The following is a 26,702-nucleotide window of genomic DNA, read 5'->3' on the forward strand; positions in this document are numbered from 1 at the left end:
AAACTCTTTTCTGTGAGTATATTTTATATAATATCGACACAAAATGTAAGCATATAAATACAGTGACCCTGAGAATCATTAAGACCGTTTTGGAAACTAGAAATTTGTGCACTTTACTGCATTAATTTAATAAAACATCACAACATCCTTTGCTTCGCATAAAGACATAATTCTCTATAATAAATCCCCTAAAGTTAATTAGATTTTTACCGTTTTGATATCCAGGTCTGGCGCTACCACTTTTAGCATAGCTTGGCATAATCCATTGAATCAGATTAGACCATTAGCATCACGCTAAAAAATAGAGATTTTAATATTTTTCCTATTTAAAACTTGACTCTTCTGTAGTTACATTGTGTACTAAGACCGACAGAAAATTAAAAGTTGTGATGTTCTATGCAAATATGGCTAGGAACTATACTCTTATTCTGGCATAATCATCAAGGACTTTGCTGCTGTAACATGGCTGCAGAAGGCGCAATGATATTAAGCACTGCCCGAAAATAGTCCTCTGCCATTGAAAGTTACTAAGGAGACTAGCGAAGTCCTTGATTATTACACCAGAATGAGATTATAGTTCCTAGCCATATCGGCCTAGAAAATCGCAACTTTGCGTCGGTCTTAGTACACGATGTAACTACAGAAGAGTCGAGTTTTAAATAGGAAAAATATCCAAACTATTTGGTTATTTTTTTGCACGATGCTAATGGTCTAATCCGATTCAATGGATTGTGCTAAGCTATGCTAAAAGTGGTAGCGCCAGAACCAGAGATCAGCTGAATGGATTTCAAAATGGTAAAAAAATGTGAGTGTCCCTTTAAATGCCATGGCTATTTTTTAGCAAAGCCCTAAGTGCACCAAAAAAGAATTGCACGCATACAACATGATGCATGAGGTTTTTTATCCAGTTAAAAGAGGTTTAATAAATACATAAGGATATTGACTGATTTTTTTAGCCTTTTACCTTTATTCAGGAAGAACAGTGTAAATTGACTGTTGATTGTTTTTGCATGTAGAGGGTTTTCAGTGAACAACAATCAAATTTGTTAAACAACAATGAAGTTCTTCATGTACACATGTGTTTCACTTTTGGAAGTCACTTTGTTTTGTTCCCACAGTCGTTAAACTGTGCGCTGCTGTTTACAGATAAGATACAAGATATAATCAGTCACCAAAGAAATCCAACCCGCAACTCAATCTAAAGAAATCCTGTCCAAAAAGTTGTATAACAGGTTAAACTGAAGATTAGAGCAATTAAGAAATAATAGTTGAGCTTAAGAGTTGGCAAAAAAATCTTGAAATACCCAAGAGGCATGTTGCCCAAAGCTGATTTTACCCAGGGGTTTATTTCAAGGGTTACTTTAAACCTGCAGTTTTTCGGGCTTAAGAATGTGGATTGGTTTCAAGTGGGTTTCATCACCATGGTAACTTACACACTATGTTGCTAACCTGCCCAGAGCAGTTTTCATTCTGGGTGATAAGAGTTTTCAAACCCAAACTGTACCGTTCAGCTGTGAATCTGACACATCACAGTTAACCCTTTAGTTCATAATAAAACGTTTTTTGGTGGAAAAGAACGTTTAGGGATGGCACAGCCATATTATTATTATTATTATTATTATTATTTTGTATTATAAGAACATTTTATATAATAATATGAACAGAAGGACAATAAAGTCCACATTGCAGTTCTTTACCAATTAAAATATTTTATCACTATTAAAAATATGTGCATGTGCATGTTGAGTAATCCTTGATTTAGGGTTTAACCAGGGTGAAAGTTATAAACGGGATGGATATATATTTAGGTTTTGTCAACCTTACTTACCTTACTTACCCTTTGTGCAGCAAACCTCAGGGCATATGCTTCCCTTGTTCTTTTTACATATGCTGCCGATAACAAAACAAAATATTAGCATAAACACCTGACATTGATTGACATGTTCGTGTAATTGCTAACTATTCCAACCTTTGAAGGTATAACCGATATAAAAATAAGAGAGTACAAATGTTAACCACATATGTTATATTCCTGTTTAACAGGCTTTATTTGGGATGTGTGGAGCCTGGCTTATTTGCTTTCTGCTGACATATTTCAACGTCCTGCCATCCTCGCCAAAGGAGTACGGTTATATGGCCAGGACAGACATAAGTCTCAAAGCAGTAACAAGTGCTGCATGGTTTTATGTGCCGTATCCAGGTAAGAAGCATTTAACCAACAGTACAACATTTATGAGATTATAAATGAAACCCCTCTATATATGGATTTCTGTCCTAACTAAACTTCAGATAATGTCCTAGTTTTATTTATTTCTCATTATTTATTTGGGCTGGAATTGTGTTTATGCACAGGTTGTGGTACCCTTGTACCATACCCTAATATTTCATATTTCATTAAATATGAAAGTTTATCTTAAAAAACAGTGTAAACCCAAACCAGGGTTCCCACGGGTCCTTAAAATTCTTGAAAGTTTGTGAATCTGGGGGAAAATTTCAAGGCCTTGGGAAGTTTTTAAAAATATACATACATAGATACAGGTCATTGAAAGTGCTTGAATCTATTTTATGCAAGAAGTTTTCCGGGGAAAAAAAATCCATATTATTCCCTGTGTAGTGTAGGATAATATAAAAAAATTCTAGACTTTTTAAGCACATGTGCTAAACTGTTCGCTATAAATGCTTATATCTTCTGTATGTGAATGTTGATCCATACCAAAATGCTTTTTTGCATAGTTGTAACTGTTGTTCCCTGAGAAGGGAGAGACGCTGCGTCTCTCTTTTCATACTTCCTGCGTCCCTGTAACGCCGTCTTTGGCAATATTTCAGATAGCGATATACTTCCTGGCTCCCGTGTCACCCTGTCTTTGTCGTTAAGCCTCACCATTGGTTGAATTTGGTATACACATTCAGACGCACTTACCCCAAAGTGTCACCGCAGTGACGCAGCGCAAGTTCCCTCGAAAGAGAACTGTAACAATGTATCTTTAAAGGTAACACAATGTTACCTCGCTTTCACTTGAAATGGGTCCCCACATTTAGTCCTTGAATATGAGAGTATTGGACCTGGAAAGTCCTTGAAAGGTCATTGAGTTTGAAGTTAACTAAGGTGTGGGAACCATCATTTCTGTATTTATTTCAGTGCTCATTTATTTTGTAATTTAGATGGCCCAACTTTGTAATACTGTGCGAAGGTATAACCAACAAGTTGGCTGTTCTGGTCAAAGTTCGTATACTTGCTTACTTAGGAGACAAAAGTATGCATGCTAACAAGTAAATTAATGTTATTTATAGCAAAATTGTTTAGAAACGTCCAACGCAATTCATACATATTTAACGATGTGGTTTATTCATATTAATTTGTACGGCCACATTCAATCATTTACAATTTGCTTTTGCACATGACGTTGAGGTTAGAGGTGAGATTTTCGTGATAATCATATGTTTTTACTACATACGAAATAGCGAACTCATAAAATACGATGAATACTCATGATATCAGGCTGAAATAGCCTTACAATTATCTTTTTATCAGCTATAGAATTCCATACAAATAATCTAATTAACCATGAATTCAAATGCCAATCCATTATAACAACATATGTCAGTAAACTAATCCAAAGACATATGCTTCCCCTAGAACTGTAAAAACACCATTTGGTCAGTTGTATGTTTAATGATATTTATAAATAATATATGTAACATTATTGTGAACTAATGTACTAATGTACTAATAAGCATGAATGATGGCTGTATAAACACTGCTCTCACAGCTGGTGAGTGCTGTGTGCCAGCTGTTTTAAAAGGTGTCTGTGTATAGAAGGCTGGGCCGTTGTGAATGATCGTGTTTCATTTTTGCAATCCGTAGATGATGGATACATCGTCTGAGGGCATTGTTGAGACCAAGTGATCGGGTTCATATAAAGCAGATTTAAAAACTGTCAGTCACAGGCAACAGGAGTTTACTTTGCCAAGGTCAATACTCGCTGACAAAGGTATATTAATGTGTGAGACACACGCAAGGTTTATGTTTAAGCGTGCTGCCCACATACAATATGGATCTATTCAAAAGCTTTGTTGTATTAAGACGTGCTTTCAACGCCCAGTGGTCCTGTGATGTGAATGAGCTAGCAAATACATGTACTTGAAAGAGCTTTAACTTTATTTTTCACAATGTCCTATTTGGTTTTTACATAAAGCCCGTAAGTCATACTGCCCGTCAAATCTTCAAATTAGCGGGTAATACAATTTTGGTCTGAATGTTACTGAGAAAGTCATTTCGCTTGACCCACTTTAACCCTCCGAGACATTTCTGTGCTCCAGGGTAATGTGTGAGAATAAAGGAATGGGCATATCAAAGTGAATTACAGGGAATTAATGATTCCTTGGGGATTGAACCCATGATTTTTGCATTGCTAACCTGGTGCTTTACCAGGAAAGCTAAATATTTGGGGCATTTTGATGATATGCTGGGTTATTTTTAACACGGCATTGGCTCAAAAAGGAACGAGCCTAGCAATTGGGTTGAAAATAACCGAGCATTTTTCAGTGTACTTTTACCATTAGTTCTTATTGGAGGGACAGTTCCCGCACAGGACTAAAATGCATGTTTGAGCTGCCTTAATTTAAAAACATCTTGCACTGACATATCTTAATATATCAGTGCTATTGTTTGGTCTAAAAATGCACTTTAGTAATGTTTAGTATGTTTATAAAAACTACTTAAATGTCCTAAAATAACTAAGGCCTGCACTCTAAAAACAAATGGTGCTAAATAAACAAAGTGGTTCTTGGCTTATAATCATAGAGGAACCATTTCAAGTGCCCTATACATTAGCACTGATGAAGTACCTGTGTAGCACCGGTTTAGAACCATATTTTGCTATGTAGAACCATATGTGGTGCTATATGACCCACGTATGGTTCTTCATAGGTGCTTCAAAGGTGCTACATAGCACTAAAAATGGTTCCCATATGATTACGAGCCAAGAACCACTTTTAGTGCTATTTAGCAGGAAACTGTCATATTGCAAAACACGTTCTCATAAATACAAACTCAAAGGTGGGAAGCAGGATATTTACTGCGTTCCAGACAACTCGGATTTAAGATATTTTCCACATCAACCCGAAAATAATGTCTGGAATGGTACTTTTTTAATGTAAGTAAACATTATGGGGCTATGACAGAATTTATCCTAGTCTCAGATGAAAATGCATGTTTAAGCTGCTTAATTTTAAAACAGTTGTATACTGACATATCTTAACATAAATCAGTGAGTTTGTTTTGTCTCAAGATGCACCCCAGTATCGTTTTTTAAAAGGATTGTTTGTAAAAACTACAACAAGTAGGATTTCCCCCGTCTAGTGGTGAAATTGAATTTTGCATTCAAAGGAATAGTGCTCTCTAGCGCCTCGCTTTTCCAAATGTGTGTTGCAACTACGGTAGCCGTTACGTAATCACTGATCTCCGTGTCCATTTCAGCTGGTTTACTTGTTGTGGAAAAGTGTTGTTAGGCTAGTGCGTTTTGTCCCTTTCTGCTATTATAGTTTATCAATATGGCGGAATGACATGGAAGGCTCCTTGGACTTACCCGTTCAGTTAAAAAGCAGGGGTGGGGAACCCTGGTCCTGGAGGGCCACTGTCCTACAGAGTTAAGTTTCAACCCTAACTAAACACACCTGAAAAATCTATTTCAAGTGTTCAGGATTACTTGGAAATGAAATTCAAAGGTGTTTGGTTAGGGTTGGAAATAAACTCTGCAGGGCAGTGGCCCTCCAGGACCCAGGGATCCCCACTCCTGGTTTAAAGCAACACTAAAGAGTTTTTGCTCTTTGCTCCCCCTACAGGTTGGAAGCGGAATTGTCCATTACCACTGTCGTAAATAATTTAGCCTACTGCAGCAAAGCGGGCTCTGATTGGATTGTAGATCTGCCGTAAAGCAAGTTTTTGTAGTTTTCACTCGAACTACAGGACCGCGACCCGACGGTTGGAAACTTCTTTAGTGCGGTTTTGGCCGATAGAGGGCTGTAAAGCGAATGTGAAAGTGCCGTTCAACCTGTTTCGAGTGAATGAACGACTGAAACTTTTTTGGAAACGTTATTTTAGGGTAAAAAAACACTCTTTGGTGTTAAGTAAAGAGAAGAAATTCTAAGCTTACAAAGAAAAGTCAGATCATTGCCAGAGGTCATTTGACACCAATGAGGACATATTTATAAATAAAGACATTGATTTTGATTAATAAAACACTTAAAATCCTACTTACAGTCCCTATTTACATGTCCCAATGTAACTAAGGCCTAGTTCTGGATTAATCGAAAACGTGTTCGGGAAACGCCCCAAATGTTCCAATGTTACTAAATCATTAGAACATTAACGTTTTGATATTACTTAATCCATTTAATGTTGCTTAATCCAGACGTTATTTCTGGTTTTACTGGTGGGTTATAATAACACAGGCACCGTTACTGATACAATGCTCATTTCTAAAACTGTCAATCATTGTCAGAATTGAGGTACAGTGAACTCCCTAATACTTGTTAAGTCTTATTTCAATCCGGTATTTCAAGTATAAATTTGGTAACAATCTGTCCTAGTTTTGAATGGGCGTAAAAATAAATATGCCTCAACCAATTAAAAAAATAAATAAACACTTTATGTATTCATAGGACATAAGAGGTTACTTCAGTTTCTTTAATGCAGTGGTTCTCCAACTTTTTCAGCATGCCCCCCTCTTGTGTACAGTACGGCACATTCCTTTTTTAGAACCACTGCTTTAATGCATTTAAAATATAAAGTTTTTTATGAGTTATTGTATAATAAATTGGTTTTAGCATGCCAATGCAAAAAAATAAGTACCCTCCAAATAAATATGTTTATTTATTTATTTATAAACTGTGAAAACATCTCACTGAGGCAAAGGAATATATTACTCATCTTTCAACACTTGCACTTTCAGGTCAGTGGGGTTTACCTACTGTCAGTCTGTCATCTGTACTGGGCATGATGGCTGGGGTACTGGCCTCCACAATGGAGTCTATTGGAGACTATTATGCTTGTGCCCGTCTCTCTGGTGCTCCCCCACCACCCACCCACGCTATTAACCGAGGCATTGCAGTCGAAGGCATCGGCTGCATGTTGGCTGCTCTGTGGGGCAGTGGAAATGGCACCACCTCCTACAGCCAAAATATCGCCGCTCTGGGAATTACAAGGGTAGAACACATTTGTCTTTTTAAAACACATTTTTCATTGTTGTTGCCTCCAGCATCATTGATGCATTGGTGATATGCAAGAACATATTGTATATATTGCAGTATAGCAATTATGTTGTACAAAGTAAGCTATTCATTATATTAAATGACTCTGTATGTGATGTTTGTGTAATAAATAGCAGAGCTTTGTCATTCTCCGATTCCCATTTTCTAATTATCACGCTGTTATTTTGTTAACAAGAACAACTCTTTAATCTTTTCCCACTGCCAGCATGTTGACAAAGGTTTGGGTTTTGTTTGGTTTGGGGTGCATGGCGGTAAATTAAATGACTGATGTTGTGTGGTTTGAGATTTGATTGGTGCTTTCTGTGTTGTGGTCCAGGTTGGCAGCAGATTGGTACTTCAGACAGCTGGACTGCTAATGATCTTTCTGGGACTCTTTGGGAAATTCAGTGCAGTCTTTATAACTATTCCAGACCCAGTCATTGGAGGAATGTTCTTGATCATGTTTGGGATGATAGCTGCAGTGGGAATCTCCAACCTTCAGGTATAATTTCATCACTTAACATAATGCAGTTAATCACGTAAATATGATTAGCAAAGAAAATCAGTATCATAATTCCTGTAAGCAACCGAATCTTTCAAACATGGTAAGGAGTGTCACATTTCCATCTGACGTCAGAGGTATTCAGGCCAATCACAACGTACAGAATAGCTGGCCAATCAGGGACACAACACTTTTGTACAAAATCCGTGCGTTTCAGGAGGAGAGTGACATCTGGAGCTACAAAAATGTACAGAAGGTGGTAAAAAATGTGTTTTTATTCAACCATAAAACACGCGAACACATTGTATAATACCAAATTCACAAAGTAACATTGTTTTTAACAATGAAATAGGTGCTCTTTAAAATATATAGTTGAAATATTTTATTTGCATTTTTAGCAAATGCAGACCTTCCGTGAGGATAACCAGTTTATTTTTTAAGATAAGACTCAAACACACTATTTGGTTTAATCATTTGTAAATATAATGTCATATATGTTATTAAAATACATATTTATAGACGGTTTCATCGGACGCACGTGCGCTGACCGAATACACGTCTGAATCCGAACTTTACTTCCGGTTTTGTTTTTTTTAATGGTCGAAAATAACAAATGTTTTGGTTTCCTATGCGTTGCTTTTTTGCCTGTTATATAAATAAACTACGTTTAAAGAACTTTGTTGTTATTTATTCTTAGCGGAGTTTACTGGAAGTTACGTGCGAACCACGACAGCCGCTTGTTTATGTTGTTACTGCTGAAACCGTCTATATACATTTTTGTGAAATGTTAAACTGTACCTGTCAAAAGGATTTACAGCATCCAGGTTACGGTGTGTCATAGTTTTGAGCGATTGTTATCTGGGAATTACAAACCTGCAAATGTTGCGACTGACCAACGCTATCTCACGAGAAATTGTACATATTTTACTAGTTGGCTATTTCGTATTAATTCATATGACCACATTTGTAAGTTTTTGTACGATTTGCCTTGACCCATGTGAAGTTTGGGTTAGGTGCGGGGTTTCGTTGTTTTTTCGTTGTAGTTTTTTCAAAATGAGAATCGTACGTTTTTGCACGATTAACTTCGTATGAATTTATACGAATTAGCAAACTCGTAAAAATATGTACCAATTCTTGTGAGATCAGGCTGGATCAGAATCAATCAGAAGCATTCAATGAACTTTGTAATAAATGTTGTATTTTAACTGTTTGCGTTTATTAATCTATTATATATATACTGTTGCAGTATGTGGACTTGAACTCCTCCAGAAATCTCCTAATTTTAGGCTTTTCAACCTTCAGTGGCCTTGTGCTTCCAACATGGTTTCATTCAAACCCAGGCATGATAAACACAGGTGAATATTAACATTTACATTTTTGCATTTGGTGGTTTTATTTAAAGTGACTTACAGGACATTCCAAACTATGTTTTATCATTATGTCTATTCCCAGGGGTTAAACCAGTGATATTTTTGCGCTGCTAAATGTTGTGCAAACCCAATGCTCTATCAACACGAACACCAATATACATAAATATGTATGGCAATCAACAATCAGCAGTGTGCTTACAGAGAAGAGATTTGGCATACACTAGCATATTTATTGCATGACTGCGTTTTATTGGACATACGGGTGTTGTTTTTGGTATTAATTCTATGCAGAAGTCTACCAAAGTTAAGTTTGGTCAACAAAGCCATTTGTTTAAGTTGTTGCAGCTGAAACCGTCTATAGCAGATTCGCCTCACATTATCTGGAATTTTGTGAAAACAGATTAAAACGTGGTTATGTGTTAAATTGAACTGAAAGTATAACACTTTCCCAGCTCAATTTCTTACAGCTGAAAGCATTATCAGACTAAAATAATATTTTCCAAACACACGATGAGCAGGTGATGTGAGGAACTTTGACAAGCCAAGAAATTTTCCCTGAGCTCTATGCATGCGTCTGTGGGGTCCTGTCAGTTAAAAAGTCCCCATTAACTGTAAAAGAAAACGTTGCAAATTACATAAACGGTTTATGTCTGCCTATATAAAAGATTGTTCTTAAATGCCTCGTCACATGAATATGACATTACAATGTAATATTAATGCAATAATATCAGGTTTTCCCATCAGACATTGTACATTTAAATTCATTTGTAATGACAACACACTTTGTCAGCACTTCTGTATCCCTCCACAAAATGTATCTTTTTTTGTGTGTTTTAAGATGTTCATTTTCTAATTCACAATCATATCCAAACTTTGTTTGCTGTAGTAGAAGCAAACATTTGGTATCTCTGTGCAAAAGTATGATGTTCAATTAATGTCGGACGACTTTATATTCGCATAACCAGTTTATGATTATGTTTTTGGAAAGCATACTTGCGCACTTAGCATGTTACAACAAAAGTATGAACCCTAAACAGTGATGCACTAACCTTAGCTTAGTAATCAGACGAAACCTCAGCTTTGTAATAGAAAAACGCACATTTATTTTTGCACATCAGACGAAATTGTTTGCAACAGACCACTCATGAAGTCATAAAAGCATTTGCACATCAAAGCTTTAACGCCTGCGGCCGGCGCATGTTTTCTATTGTTTCCAATGGAAGCTCGGCGTTTTTCAATTAAGCAGCTGGTGCGCTACGTTTTTTTCCGAGTTTTTTTTTCGAGAGTTGAAAGAGATTCAACTTTTGGTGAAAATCTTCGCTCGTCAATGTCAATTCTCACACGACCATCCAATCACAGTGGAGGAAGGGCGGGACAAGTATCACAACAACCAACCGGCTCACAGCTCAAGTATCACAGCTACCAAAGCGCTTGGCTGAAGCAAGCTGGCGCTCAGCTCAAAAAACGGCTGGCATTCGGCGTCCTCCAGGCGTTTCAGACGCGTAAAAAAGCTTTGGTGTGTCCCGCCCCTTACAGTATGTGGCAGGTCATTCGGTGCATGTGGCATATCCCATGCTTATCCGTAGTGGTGAGAAGCATTGTCTGGGCTCCTGAGGTTATGCCGCTTATCTGCCAATCCTCTTTTGCAGGTCTCAATTTGACTCGGCCGTAATCTCCTCACTTCACCGTGGGTCTCACCGTTTCTAAAAAACGGCAGACCCTTTAAGTGCCTTGACCTGCGTGCCCTTTCCATGAACTTTGCACTAATCTTTGCCCCGAGTATTCAGTTAACCCTGCTTAAAACAAGGGGGCTTCACTGTCAACAAAGACCAGTACAGTGTCTTAACAGCGGTTCCTTTAAGCAGTTTATTGATGAGCTTCGAGGGCTTAGCGATCTAAGCTGACACATTGAACTTCAACTAACAGGCCGTTATGCATGTGTCACTGTTCGCTTGGCCCATCATGATTTGTATGAAATGCTTTGTTTTGTAGGCATAAAAGAGCTTGATCAGCTAATTATGATTCTTTCCACAACCCACATGTTCATTGGTGGATTCCTAGGGTTTGTTTTGGATAACACAATACCAGGTAAGCCTATTGGGCATGTTAATCTGCATGTGGTTAAAGGGTTCAGTCACCAATCAGTCAAGCCTTCTTTCAACAAAAACTGGTGAAACTGAGCAATTCTGTGCCGTGATGATGTATTTCAGCATATATAATTAATTTGCATAAAAACTAAGCAAATGCCGTACCAAACCCATATGCTGTTTTTTCTTCTATGGAACACAAAATATATATTTTTTTAAGAATCATTATGCAGCTAAAAACTAAAACCACCGGCATTAAAAAGAAAGAAAAGCCAAAAAGCTTTTTAGTAATATAAAACCCTGAATTATTGTAATAAAAGTTTGAGTTTATAATATACATAAAAATGTTTTAGTATGAATTCAATGCAAGCGATATTAAAAAATACAATAATAAATGATGTGTCGTCTTTAGGAACCGATGAAGAAAGAGGAATCAAGAGTTGGAGGAAGGCAGTTCATGACGGGACACAAACACACTCCACTGATCTTTCCTGTTACGATCTGCCTTTCTGCACAAACTTTGTTCAAAGGTTCAAACTACTTCAGTACTTCCCATTTCTGCCATCACTTAAATCACGAGAGCAGGTAACGCATCTGTAGTGACACTTAAGTTTTTGAATGGCACATTCCGGAAAAGTTTCCCACATGAGAAGAATTCATTCAGGCTTGACTTCGTGGAGTGAGGGCCTGCTCATGGTTAGTCTCTAAACTTGTTTATTATTTGTGCATTTGCTGTTGGTGATACCAATAGTGCAGAAATGTTTCATTATATACTCATTACTGTATGTATGCTGGTAATATGACACTTTATTCTGGTAATGATGAGCAATCTGATTTTGGTTTTGGCCTTTATTACAGTCACCTTTTAACTTATTTTAGAAAGACACATTGAGTTTAAACTTTACTTTAATTTTTGTAGCTGTAGGTAATATATTTGAAATATTTGAGCATTACTCCATTGAGGCATTCATATATGGTGCACTACATCACCATCCTCTAATGAAGGGTTTGGTTATTCCAGCTACACTCATTTTTGGCAGACATATAAAATCAAGTGTCAAGTCAAATGGGGCGCAGCTAAGTTTTATTTATGGGTTTTTAAAGTAAAGTAAAATGGTTTACTGGGTATGGTGAGAGAGAACTTGACTGGCCTGACCTAGACCTCATTAAACACAATTGAAATTAATGGAATGGTAACTGAGAGCCATCCATCAATCAACCTGACCTTACAGGTTTAAAATGAAATGTTAATCAACCACAATCTACATACTTTTGATGATTGATGTGGTTCAGTTATGCCGCTTTCTGGTGTTATTTAATTTGGACAATTTTTTTTTACAAATCTATATATATTTTTAAAGACTGTAATTCAGATTTTATTATAGACCATTTTGCACAACACTCAGCCAGCATTTCAAGTTTTAGTTTTTTAACAATGCACAAACGAACAGAACATTTAAAACTATCAAAATGTTAATCTTTTTAGCTTTATATATGTGAAATAAAAAAGAAACCAATTAAAGCGCTTCTGGACGAGTGCTGTTTACGTCATGCAAAATGGTCTATAGAAGACAATATATTTGATAATATTACAAAAAGTTATTATTTCTATTATTCTGCAACTACGAAAGTGCAAAATGTATTTGGGATAATCTATTTTTTACAGAGACAATTTGAATAAACTATACCTAATTAATGATTTGATAATGCAATTAGTATGCAAATAAAATATTTTGAATAGTGTTCATATTAATATATTCTTAAACTTGTAATTTCAATCACATTGACTTGTAGTAAAATCAAATCATGATTTTGGTATATTTTATATATTTAAGTGTGTGCCTGTATGTGTTAAAGAAATTCCCACAATGATGCATCCTCCAATTCAAATTTGATGCTATTTTTAGCAAATGTGTTTTCCATTTTATAGACCCAGTTAGCCAAAAATAGACAAAGCAACATTTTCTTTCAATTCTGAGACCAAAGACAGGATGTAAGGTCTATGAGGTAATCAATTTAGTATTATTGATTGTATATTATGCTGTGTATGTTTCATCCAAATATAGGATATAGTTCCTGTTTACATTTGTAATCCTAGACATACATATAAAAATAAATAATTTTATTTTCCATTACATGATTTGAAATTAATTTTATTTGCACTTAAATCTGGGAGATACTTGACAACAGTATAAACATTGACAGAATGTGTCATCATAATTACTACATTATGTTCTGCACAAGGGTGTAAAGCTGCACCCTAACTTCAAAGAATAATTCTCCAAAATCGCAATGTGCATGCGTCTGTGTACACGTACGAGTAAAATGAACTGTACTTTGCAAAGCTGCGCATTCGATTAATACTGTAACTGTAGTGCTTAAATGATTTCTTACAGGGTAGAAAAACACTTTCTCATGTTATTCTGAAAATAAGAGGGGTGCGAGGGGCCTCCAACATAAATTATACCCTAGGGCCTCTAAATATGTCGAACCAGCCCTGCATAAGAGCAAACAAATTTGGTCACTACATCTGAAGTGGCCCTGGACTCTCAGGCACCAGTATATTTAGCTCACTTACCTAAGGTCCTTCTGTTTTCCAGAGCATTTGCGTCAGTATACCAGTAAACAGAAAGACAGAGACCGCCATGACATTTCAGTCATGCCAAATGAAATTATGGCACTGCCAGTTCTCTTTCAAAGAATTTCTGCAATAAAATTAGTTTTGAATGCTGAAGGGAATTCCTGTGATCACTGCAGTGCTGAGGCTATGCTTGACTGCGTAGTTAAACACAAGTAACCCGTTTAAGAGTCACCATCGTGTTTTGGCAAATATTTCCTCTGCCGTTTGTCACCGGTGCTTTTTTTGGCCCACGAGTTGTACGTATTGACGACATGTCGTTTTAAGACTCACTGGAACATGCAAAACAAATGTTGATATTATTAATACTAAATAAGGAAATGCATCTACGTCCTATTCGTTCTCACGAAACCCCTACTCGTCTCAGAAACAGCTGCAGTGCACATGCGTGGCTCACGCCTCATTTCAATAGTGCATGTTTCAACGTGTGCGTGCAGCATGCAAATGTGACAGGATGTCACAGTTAAGTACCAAATTCTTTCGCTTCCCCTTTTATGCAAATATAAAGCATGCATTCCAGTGAAATTCTAATGCAAAACCTGTAGGCAGCACAAAGCATTAACCTATAGGACCTGTCTTCCCAGCGGCTCTTTAAACTCCCTCATGTGGTCCCTCAGCTGATATCAGTTGAGCTGACTGGAGACGTCAGCATTATTTAATAATTGACTTGATTAGATAGGCGGATTCTTGGAAGGGATACAGAGAAATGCTTAACTGAAAATATTATATTAGCCTTGGAATGTTTTCTAATAATGAATCATGTCCTGGGACAGTGAGATCTTCCCATCACGAACAAGTATCTATTGAGTCATGATGTAAAAATTTCGAAAGAGAATTCACCAAGAATTCTCATGCTGTCTGCGTGCTCGCACTGAACGAGTACTGTAGCGCTCGACCTTTGTGAATGATTTAAAATCTGTAGCAGGACTAATTTCAATATAATGGTGCACTTTCAAAAATGGTCCCAGCTGTACTATGGCGGTACCTTTTAATAAGGTGCAGATATGCAGCATTAGGTGCAGATGTGTATCCAAAATGTACCTTTGAGGAACTAATATGCACGTTTTGTTACCAAGTATGTACCTCTGAGGTATTAAAATTAACTTTTTAGGTGCAAAGGTGTACTTTTTGAAAGGGGAGTGTCCCAGTGACACCTAGGGCCCATTTTTGAAGTGTTTTTAGACAGCATGGCACATTTATGCTGAAAATTTTGTTTTTAGTTTTATGCAAGATTTTACTACAGTACATTAAGAATTTGTCTCTCGCGAGTGCTGGAATAAATCTATCAGTATTACATCTCATCCTCCTAATCTAAGATGGATTGGTGGGACTGAATAACGTTAACAGATGTATAGGTTCACTAAGCAACAAATCGGCTGGTAGGCCTTGAACATTTTGTATTAGTGAAAGTCTGTCCACTATCCATCTGCCAAGAGGTTTACAGTAGTTCACTCTTAGAAAAAAAAAGGTACAAATGTTGTCACTCTGATGGTACCTTTTCATAAAATATGTACCATTTAAGTATGTAGCTTTGGGGTACCAATATGCACTTTTTAGGTACAAAAGTATCCTTTTTTTAAAGGTACTCGTTAAAAACCTTTTTTCTTTATTTTTAATAGTGAATAAGGGTCAGTCACAAAACAAGCTCATAAAAAATATTCAAAAATATTTATGTAATGTATATTTCTGAGCCAGGAACATTGTGTTTAAAAAGTTTTGTTTATTCAACATTTTAGGTCATTTTAAAGGGATAGTTCACCAAAAAATGAAAATTCTGTCATCATTAACGTTACAAACCTGTATAAATTTCTTTGTTCTGATGAACACAAAGGAAGATATTTTGAGGAATGTTTATAGTCAAACCGTTCAAACCGTTTTACTTTCATAGTATTCTTTTTCCTACTATGGAATTGAATGGGGTCCACGAATGGATTGGTTACAAACTTTTCTCAAATTTTTTTCTTTTGTGTTCATCAGAACAAAGAAATTTATACAGGTTTGCAACAACATGAGAGTGAATAAATGATGACGAATTATGTTACATTTTTGGGTGAACTATCCCTTTAATGATTTTTTCCCCCCCAAAAAAAATTGACAATCAAAAAAAATGTTAGGTGGTACAACCAATCGTTGTCTATTTGCCAGATAAGTTTTAATGCGTTCCCTGTGTCAACTAATTATAAACTTTGTTTATAAGCTAAATTTAAGAAAAAATATAAAAAAAAAACATATAATAACAATTAAAGACAACCTTAGCTTGCATTTACAAAAACTAAAATAATAAGCTCATTCAAATAATTTAGCTTAATGTTTTAAATTTCTTAGGATAAAAAAAGGACATTCTTAGCAGCTGCACAATTTGACTTTGTGGTTGCACCACCTGACCTCTGCAGTGATTTTACATTTAACAGACTTGCTGGTATAAGCTTTGCCTGTGATATCAAATTCATAAATATACTTTAAAATACAATTAAAATGTGTTTGATAAAATAGCATTTTTTTTATTTTTTGCATTGGTTGTACTACCTGACACAGTTTAAAAGTAGTGATTTTTTTCTGGTATTTGAGAGAAATCTATACTAAACTTTTCATTCAGCCATAAAGACTATAGAGATTCAGTGGATGCTATGATATCATGTTTACTGTTTATATTTGTTAACTTATTAATAAAAGGCCTATGACTGCAGTTGTATACCTTGACATTTGAGAACATCCAAATTGTTGGACAAAAGTTTTTCGATTATCATTACATCCTGTCAACTACTAATACTTGTGATATGTGTTTATAGAAAAGATTTCAATCATAAAATAAATGCCAAAGTATCTTATTTTTAATTTTTAATCATTTAAACACCATTTTTAACAGTTGCCTTAAACTGCTAGTTTGTATGGACAGTCCCCTTTTACCAGTTTTGAGACACCAAAATAAAAATTAGTTATTATTAATGGGGACATTTTGCAAGATTTTGACGTAAAATAAATGTCCCCAGAGTACGAATGTGAAGTTTTAGCTCCAAATTGCATATAGATAAATTATTATAGCATGTTAAAATTACAACTTTGTAGGTGTAAGCAAAAATGTGCCGTTTTGGATGTGTCCTTTAAAATGAAAATGAGCTGATCTCTGCACTAAATGGCCGTTCAGTGTTTGGATAGTGCAGATTAAGGGGCGGTATTATCCCCTTCTGACATCACAAGGGGAGCCAAATTTCAATGCCCTATTTCTTCACATGCTTGCAGAGAATGGTTTTACTGGGTTGATCTTTTTCACATTTTCTAGGTTGATAGAAGCACTGGGGACCCAATTATAGCACTTAAACATGGATAAAGTAAGATTTTCATGATATGCCCCCTTTAAAAAATATTGAAAATGTATTTAAACTAAATAGTTTGATAGAATACACCAAAATATGCATGTTGTGTCATTGACCCATAAGTGCTTTCTTTATATCCCTGGAGCAGTTATGTTTCTTGACGATGTAATTCTGTTTTACTGTATTTGTCAACACCTGGATTATGTTCTTTCTTACTTCACGTCATCCAAGTCGGATTATGCAGCGTTTGCCAAAGTCATAAATCTGCTGCAGACTTGAGAAGCAATAATGTTTAACAGCTTGTGGTGTGAAGCTTTATTCATGTGCCAAGTTCACTGCCATGAGCTTAAAACTCTCAGCTTCGACCCATGTAACTGTAGTGTTAATGGGGTATGGTTTTCAAAATCATCTTTCCAGTCGAACTGAGCATTATTTGGGCGACTATTGCACCTGTACCGGTTCCAATCCCTTGATCCAGCTTTAGCCAAAAGTACATCATATTGAATTATCGGCAGCGGACCAAAGACCTGCCAGCTGGTATCTGCGACCTTGAATGGGTGCATTTGGCATCTCTACAGAGCAAGCAAGTGATCCAATTAAGGTAAAATACACAACTGCCCCACTAAAAGCATTACGAGATGTTTACAGCACATAAACTTACTAATAATCGTATGTCATTTGCTTTAAGACTGACGGAAAACCACGTGAAACCTTTTGCGTAGTATGAATTTTTAATTTTGGGTAAATTCGCAACATTGATCACAAGATGTTTTTTCTATAGACCATAGTATTTTTGCTAATCTGATGAAAGGCTGTGTCAGGTGAGAAGTTGTTAAACATTTAAAACTATGACGCAGTACAAGACAGGCTGTGTTTTGTTGTCTCTGGTGCACATTTATTTCATATTTGAATACTGTCAGTAAATCCGTCAATCTCTGTAACCATCAAAGAAGAAAGTATAATGGTCATTTGCATAACCACTAGCTTGAAGTCACTTTGGATAAAAGCATCTGTCTAATGCATTAATGTAAAATTGCAATTCTAATCGAAATCCACCACAAAATTTCCACTAAGTTTCAGTCCTTTTTATATTTAGAAATGAGTGCAGACCATAGAAAATGGAAGCAGCCCTAATAAAGACAGCAACTGAATCCACAATCTTCTAAAGATACAGTTTACATCCAAGTTTTGGTAAGTTACAGTAATACAGAAAATCCACATTTAAAAACATAATAAACACAAAGTGCACAGGTGCTATCACATTAAATGATGTTATACAACTACACTGTCAAAAAAATTATAAGGTCCTTATAGACCCTTTTACAGACCACGTGATCAAACAGCCTACGCGCGCATTTTGGCAACAAAATTGGTTTTATTCCCCATTGGTTCGCAACTCAGAAAGTTTATCAAAATAGTTTCCCAGCATCAAAATGTCTGGTTGTTGCATTTGGTTGCACTAATATAATATACTAATATATGTATATCTGGCCACTTTATATTTGGCCTTCTGCTAACGTCTTCTATCCACGCCACTATAGTACACAGATTTGGTAGTTGTGTTGAAAAAGTTGATAAGTCAACTTTTTAACTTTGTCTGTCTGTGTTGCTTCACTGCTGATTCTTGCCATACTTCTGTTGCCAAAATGTGTGCGCATACGTTGCCATGTCATCATTGTGTACAAACAGTAAAAGGGTCTATACAGAAAAAGTATGTTTTGGGATTTCTGTTTTCTGAATATATTTGTAATAAAATGTGATCTGATATTCATCTACGTCAAGGGAATTGACAAACATAATGGGCCTGTTGCACCATCTAGCCATAGCGCACGTCTGAGATTTAAAGTTACGTCTAGTCAAGGGTAGGCGTAAGCATAAAGTATTGACTTTCTTTACATGGCAAAAATAGAAAAAATGAAATGTGACGAGACATTGGCGCGTCTAATGCACAGGATACGCAAGCAATGTGCTTTCATGCATGATAGAGAGACCGCCAATGAATTATATAATCTGCAAACTATTATACCTTTTGTGCGAACAGTAAAAGCTTTCTTTAATGTGTTTGATGGGTCTGCACGTGATGCACGCATCTTAAGGAAGACATGAGGTTAGCTGGTAAACATGAGAAAAGCTCTTATATGTCATCTATTAGCTGGCGGCAGTAAGTGTACGTTTTTTTACCATAGTTCAATTCAATTCACATTTTATTTATATAGCGCTTTTCACAATTGTTAATTGTTGCAAAGCAGCTTTACATGAGTAGATGTAGAGAAGAACACAGAAAATTAATAGATAATATAAGAAGTAGAATATAGCGGCTAAGGATAAACCGTACAAGCGAGCGTATTAATAATGTAACGTATATAGTAAAGTGCTAAGTTAAGCCAAAGTTGGCTGACTCTCCCTGGGACGAAAAGTAAACTAGTAAACTTGAATGGCATCTAAATATCACTGCGGTTAAAAGCATACACGAGGCGCGCATCACCTATGCTGAGTAGCTGCATCTGGTGGTAGTTTCAGATGGTGCAACAGATGGCGTTAATATTTTTCACAATGTCGGACGTAGCTTAGCCCGACGTAAAAAAAATAACACAAACAATTCTGACCTTTCATGTCTTTATTGACAACAACCAAAAAACTTATAGTGCTTGTGGAAAAAGTATGTGAATGAGTTAATGACCTCAAAAATGCTAATTAAAGTCAGGTTTTAGCACTCCTGGAGTCCAGTTAAGACAATATGTTTGGAGGTGTGGATAACAGCTACTTTGACTGATAAAACCCCCCTAAACTTTTGGAGTTTGCTCTGCAAAAGAAGAACACGCTTATGTGAGCCATGCCTCACTAAAAAGAGCTTTTAGACGAGCTACCATCAATAAATTTTGCTTTATATAAAGCTAGAAATGGTTATAAAGTTAATTCAAAGAAGTTAAACAGTCTACAGTTAGGCGAACAATCTACAAATGGAGACGCTTTGGGACTGTTGCTTCTCTACCAAGAAGTGGACCCCCAGTCAAGACACCAAGAGCACAAAAAAGACTCATTAATGAGGTAAAAAAACGACCCCGAATGACAGCCAAAGATATTAAGGGATCATTGGATGACGCTTACATCTGTTCATGAGTCTACAATACGTAAAACACTGAACAAGCAGGGTTACGACAACAGGACACCACGAAGGAAGCCACTGCTTACTAAAAAGAACATTGCTGCAGGCCTGAAGTTTGCAAAAGAGCATATTGACACTCCACAGCGAACAATTTGGAAAAAACACACATCTGGCATAAAATGTATCATCCCGACTTTAAAGTGGAGGAAACATCATGGTTTAGGCCTGCTTTGCTGTATCAGGGAAGCCTGGCTCCGCCCGCCTACGTGCTTCCGCTTAATTTTCATTTTGCTTTAGTACTACGTCTGGGACTGCTCTGAAGAGTTTCGTTTTCTCCTGCAAAAATCTGCAGGACCAATCAGCGAACAGATGGGGGTGGCTAAGAACGATGACGTTGAGGCCGTGCGTCAGTTTGAGTTGTAGTTCAGTAATGGCAGCGGAGAAAGACGTGAGAAAGCTATTCGGTCCGTTGTTGCAAAACTGCCGAATATACAGAAGTTAAAGCCAGAGCAAGAACCAGATTTGCTAAGTTTTGTTTGTCTGATTATTCTTACTTGTTGTTTCCGTCCGGTTTCGGTGCATGATATACGTCACGACCAAACGTTAGCGATTGGTTATGGCAGATTCAGAGTGACTCTGGGTAGATCCAATAGTTTTAAACTTCAACAGAGGACCCTCCTTAACGGAAGTAACGCTTGCAATGGAGCGTGGCCAGACTCTGTGAAAGACAAATGAAATGAATGTACGAGAGTCTGGTTGGACCAGGATAGTATTAGGGCTGACCAACTTGCAATATAGGGCAAGATGAATTCCCAAGTATATCAGACAATTCTTCAGGATAATGTAATGTGAGAATGTCTGTATGTCAGTTGAAACTGTGTAAAAGGTGGGTGATGCAAAAGGAGAACGACCCAAAACACAGAAGCAAGTCCACTCCAGACCTCAACCCAACAGAGATGCTATGGATTGACTTGAAAAAGGACGACACATGAGACGTCCAAAGAATATGACAGAGCTAAAACAGTTCTGCCAGGAAAAATGGGATGAAAATTTTTCTCAACAATACGCAGGTCTGATCCACAGCTACAGGAAGCGCCTGGTTGAGGTTATTGCTGTCATGGGGGTCAGGCATTATAAGGGTTCAATTACTTTTTCCACTGCCATTTTGAATTTTGAATGAGTGTGTTCAATAAAGACATGAAAGATCTGAACATTTGTGTGTTATTATTTTTAGACAAATGTTTGTCAATACTCGATCACATGTTATGACATATTTATTCAGAAAACCATGAAATTTAAAAGGGTTACATGCGACATGTATACATTTGGTACCAATATGTACCTCTGAGGTACTAATTTGAACCCAGTAACCATTTCTTGGCGATTTTTTCTGCCTGTAGTCTTCTAGTATGGCTTTTTCACACAGTTTACCAAAGTGTGAGTCCTACAAATTTGGTAATAGTTTGCTTATAAAATGAGTTGTCAAAAGTGTTGTCAGTTTGATTGTAACTTTATTTAACACTATGAAACATTACTGGTAACTGTATTCTGCCACTGTGTAAACATGGCCTTTGATTTAACCATCTTTGGCAAGAGACATTTGACCGCTTAATTTGCAATGAAAAAGCGTATGTTTTCTGATCTCTTAATTGTACGACATTTGATGAGTTAATCCACCATTGCTGTGGCTCATGGTGCTGGCAGAGCAGTCTACCATAAATCCTTCACAATTTTATGAGATGTAATGCTTGTACATAGCTGTAAATTTAATCTTGGTCAGTTTTAATTGAACAAAAGATTTTTTTACATTTTCTGAGCATAGCGTAAGAGATGCTTGTCTATGCTAGAGTTTTGTGGAAGATTTTGCTGTGTGGTTGCAGATGTGTTCAGGGTAGTTGTGAAGTCAGTGTGATGTGTGTTGTTTGTAATTTCAAAATATGTGTTCTGCGTGTCGAGCAATCCTATGTGCATCACGTGTCTTGTCAAAATAAGCTAAGTGCTCGCATTTGCCAAATCCTCACATAATCTCATGCATAATCAGAGTTTACTGTTAAGGGAGTGTCTTGCGTGTATTTTGAGAACGTGAGCGTCTATTTTATCATAAACGGTTTTGACGAGTGTGCAGCAGGCACTTATTTTGACAAAACAAGTGATGCACATGGTTCACATGACACAATAAACATGTTGAATTTGTGCCCCTCGGATGAGCAGTCACGAGCCGCCACTGGCAGCTACTGTAACTTCTTATTGCGCTTCGAAAATGAGGTTGGTCGCATTTCCCAATCTAACCACTAGATGCTGCTAAAAAAACTTACTATAGGGGAGAACTGGTTTGAAAGTAACGCGGGACGAAAGTAACAAAGTGATTTTCTCCGAGCCCTGATTACATCTGCATTCCAAACTATGACAGCATATTTACCACGCAACCCTTGACAGAGCTGAAAAATATCGCATTATTTCATAAATGTTTTGCGCGTGTAGGTCCAGAAAGCTGTTTTCAACCTTTATAAGTAAATCCCTAATGCGTTAAATAAAATCCCTCATTATTTCTTATCACGCATTGTGTTTCTGGTTTAATGGGTTACAGTCTGATCATACAGGTTATTTAGTGCTCTAACATCCTGAAGTTTGTCTTCTCAGAGTTTTTCACAAAAAAGTAAGTTGGGTTTAAATGTCAGGAATTCCTGCTAATACTGTTGCAGTATGTTGAGATTTTATATTATTCTCATTTGATTTAATATGCAGTGTTTAAACTGTTGAAAAAATGTTTTTTTAATTCTCTACAATTCAAGTTTGTACTGACGGGTTGCTTTTCAAATATTTGATGAAACTGAAATTTAAAATAAAAATTTAATTTCATTATTTTTTGCAAAGATTAATGACAAAATATGTTTATCTACTAAAACACAAGTGTACCCCAAAAATCTATCTGGTTCTGTTGTGTTATATACACAAAATGCGTTACTTATGTTCAAAGTGAAATTATACAGAAGTCGTTTTACATTTGTTCAAAATTTCAACTGGTATTGATAGACCACACTTGTGAGTTACTGACAACAGCAAAAATATATCTCTGTCTAAAACATTGGGCCCTATTTTAACGATCTAAGCGCATTGTCTAACTAAAGCGCACAGCGCAACGTCTAAATGGGCGTGTCCGAATCCACTTTTGCTAATTTAACGACGGGACAAATGGTTTGTGCGCCGAGCGCATGGTCGAAAAGGGTTGGTCTTATTTTTTTATGAGTAATGGGAGTATTTTGGGCGTAATGTGCAATAAACCAATGAGAGTCTCAGCTCTCATCCCCTTGAAAAGCCAGTTGCCCTGGCGCTATGTCTAATCACTATTTAGATGACGGACTTTGTAAACTAAAAAAATAAGCGAAGGACAAGATCCCCAGTTTAAGATTAAGGTTAAATAATTGTGTTGTTTTTCACTTGTATAGAAATTGTTATTTTTTATTAAAACCTTCAAAACCCGTTTTCTTTTTGTCATGGAAGTAAAAAAGCAGGCTTTTAATTGCTTTAAATGTATGGCTATCCTAATATCATTAAAAAACAATTTACAAGTATGTAAGAAAAGGTTTGTACTGTAATAATACTTTATTTGTAACAAACAGGAGATAAAGAATTTACAAACGGCTGTCCGCACGTTTCAGCACTTGGACAGCGTCAGTTTATTTTAAGCATTACTTAAAAAATTCTCTCATCCCACCATATCCACAGGTACAGAGTCATCATATACAATAAATCCGCGAGGTAGCATTAAAAAAATATTTAAAAACAGATGCATTTGCAAAAGCAAAGCATTTATTTACTTACCAGGCTGCAGGTGAAGCAGCTCTTTGTGCCTTTTAAAGTATCATAATCGGTCCTCATTTATGTCCAAGCGACTCAATAATAATCTTTTACATTCAATCCTTTAATCTTTCATATTTAAAAGCGTTTTTTTGCTGCTGCACATTTATGTATGTGATAAGCAAACTCGCGTTGTCATTCCATTTATAGGCACATAATACTAATGCGCTCTTTAAATAACAAAAAACATATTGCGCCATTGACTTTAGACTTTAGACCAGGTTTTTGTTGGTCAATGGCGTAGTCTATTTTAGTTGCCTCAAAATAGCAACGCGCCAACAATGCGTCTGAACACACCTCGTTTTCAGACCAGAAAGCCCATGGGCGCAAAAATGGGCGCAAATGCATTTGCTATTTAAAACAACGTGGCGCTAAACGTGAAAATGATCATTGTGCAGGGTGGAAACTAGCAAAAGACACTTGCGTCGCGCATTGCGCTGCATTGCGCCGGGTGGAAGATAGAGCCCATTATCTTTTAAAATATGTTTTTCAGAAAAATTATACTTTCGCCCCTTCTCTCCCCTGCCTTTAAGGGCCTTTTATTATTTTGATTGTTAAAAGGTTAATGTTTTTGTTCCTTAGGAATGCATTTACCTTGTCTAATGTTTTCCTGGATAATAGCGAAAAAATATCTTTTTTCGTTGTTCTTGTAAGAGTAACCACAACAGTTTATTCTGAGGCCAGGTTGATCAATTATTTTTCCTCAGACCAAATTATATTTCCAAGTTTGTAACAATAATCTGGAAAATAACTATACCAGCATTTTTCACACATGGTTGGTAAGCATCTCTTGCGTACTTTGCAGTGTGCCAGCTATAAGCCTGTTTCTCTGAGGATAGATTCATTAAAGTAGTTTATGATTAGTGGTTTATACTGGTGCCAAATTTTGTTTAAATGGCAAGGTCTTCACACAAATCAAGTTGAGAGCCTCTTAATGCTTTGTAGATTATATAAACCATTGTCCAAATTCAAGGAAATGCCATAAAAGTATTTTACACAATGTTTAAACAAATTAGGTTGAGGCGCTATGCCGTCACAGGAGTCAAAATATATAGTTGTTTCAATGGAATATTCTCTGCTTCATGTGAAAATGTGATGATGGGCTTTGATTTTCTCACCCATTGTGACCTCTTTTACAAGGAAAGATGGATGGATTCTGAGAGCTTACAATGTTGCTTTTGTTGTTTTTCTTGCGTTGCTTGACATGAATGAAGAATGTTGTTCTAAGTCTTTTTTATGCCGCGTTTAAGTTTTTAGGCAACAGCTTGATTTGACCCAGTGTTATTCTGCTGAAACAGTGTCCAGATTAATGTCACAGGGGCCTTAGAAGCGGCCCATTGGAAATGGATAATATTTACATTTAATGAATTTGGCAGACGCTTTATTCAAAGCGACTTACAGTACAGTGCTTTACAAGATACACATTTTTTTATCAGTATATGTTGAATCCACAACCTTTTTTTGCTTTTAACGCAATGCCCTATCATTGAGCTTGTTATAGAAAATATAGGCTTAGCTAAAGCCAGGACTAGGCCTTGGTTAAAATAAGGTGTTTAAGCATATTTTATAAACATGCCTTAGAAAAAGACATTATTGGTGTCTATCTTGAGATGATTCAATGGCCCTGGCATATTTTAAGATCTGTCAGCGCAAGTTATTTTCAGTTGAGACAGCTTAAAAATGCATCTTAATCTAGGACTAGCCTTAAGCATTGTCTGTGAAACCGGAGGATAGAGGAGTAAAGAAAAGGGATTAGATCTTTTTCACATTACATTTATGTTTTGTACCTGCAGGGTTTGCTATACTACACATAGCTTTTTTCAGTCTCCTCTCAGAAACCACCCAGCTTTCCCAACATGTGGTATTGCTTATAGCAGTAAATTCTGCTGTATTACTGGGAACATGCAGCGGTAGCATAAGAGAGGCTTTGGTCTCATAAAACAGTGACAGCCACTTTCATCAAAAACACCTAAATATGTGCAATATCCATGTATGTGTTTACATATATTACTATTAAATGACACCAAAATTAGTATATTTAGTGTGAATACAATGTAAGGCATAATTAAATGGGATGGGAACTTTCATTCATTTAATTTTCAGTCTGATGTGCCTGAAGCACAAAGCATGTTTAACTCAGTGTTTTCACTAAAATTACCATACAACATGTATCTTATTCATGAAGAATACATCATAGTGTTCTGCAGTTTGCGTAACCCTATCCCGGGGTTGCTCTTTATTGCTCTGGGAAATAAATTGAGATCTTATTTTTATTAACCAAGTTAATAAAAGTTCATACAACGTGGTTTCGAATGTCTCTGTAAACTAAATAAAACAATAGTGACCCTGTCTGTAAAATCAAGGCTAAAGTCTTATAATCTAATTTTAAAATTGGGAGAATCAAAGTTTGATTTCACTCCTTGATTTCAATCTTAGTCTTGATCAAGATATCAAGGTTATACAGGGTTCTCCCACCTTAGTTAACTGTAAATTAAAGGACCTTTCGGACTTTCCAGATACAATACCCTCAAATTCGAGGGTATTGGAAAAAAAATGAGAGCAAGGTTACATCGAGT

At 36.4% G+C, this 26,702-nt stretch overlaps 1 protein-coding gene across 1 annotated transcript in view; it reads left to right on the forward strand.

The window, feature by feature from the left end:
* The window catches only part of LOC135781359 (solute carrier family 23 member 2), a 40,080-nt gene extending 26,735 nt beyond the window's left edge, over positions 1-13,345 (forward strand). The window contains exons 6-12 of the mRNA XM_065291781.2: positions 1-12; positions 2,044-2,200; positions 6,954-7,207; positions 7,589-7,753; positions 9,000-9,108; positions 11,116-11,211; positions 11,623-13,345. The exon at positions 1-12 is cut by the window's left edge and continues 106 nt beyond it. Coding sequence (XP_065147853.1) covers positions 1-12; positions 2,044-2,200; positions 6,954-7,207; positions 7,589-7,753; positions 9,000-9,108; positions 11,116-11,211; positions 11,623-11,810 — 981 coding nt within the window. The 3' untranslated portion in view covers positions 11,811-13,345. The remainder of the gene's footprint in view (positions 13-2,043; positions 2,201-6,953; positions 7,208-7,588; positions 7,754-8,999; positions 9,109-11,115; positions 11,212-11,622) is intronic.
* The last annotated feature ends 13,357 nt before the right edge of the window (positions 13,346-26,702 follow it).

This window comes from Paramisgurnus dabryanus, chromosome 23, assembly GCF_030506205.2.
Source record: "Paramisgurnus dabryanus chromosome 23, PD_genome_1.1, whole genome shotgun sequence".
Classification (NCBI taxonomy): Eukaryota; Metazoa; Chordata; class Actinopteri; order Cypriniformes; family Cobitidae; genus Paramisgurnus; species Paramisgurnus dabryanus.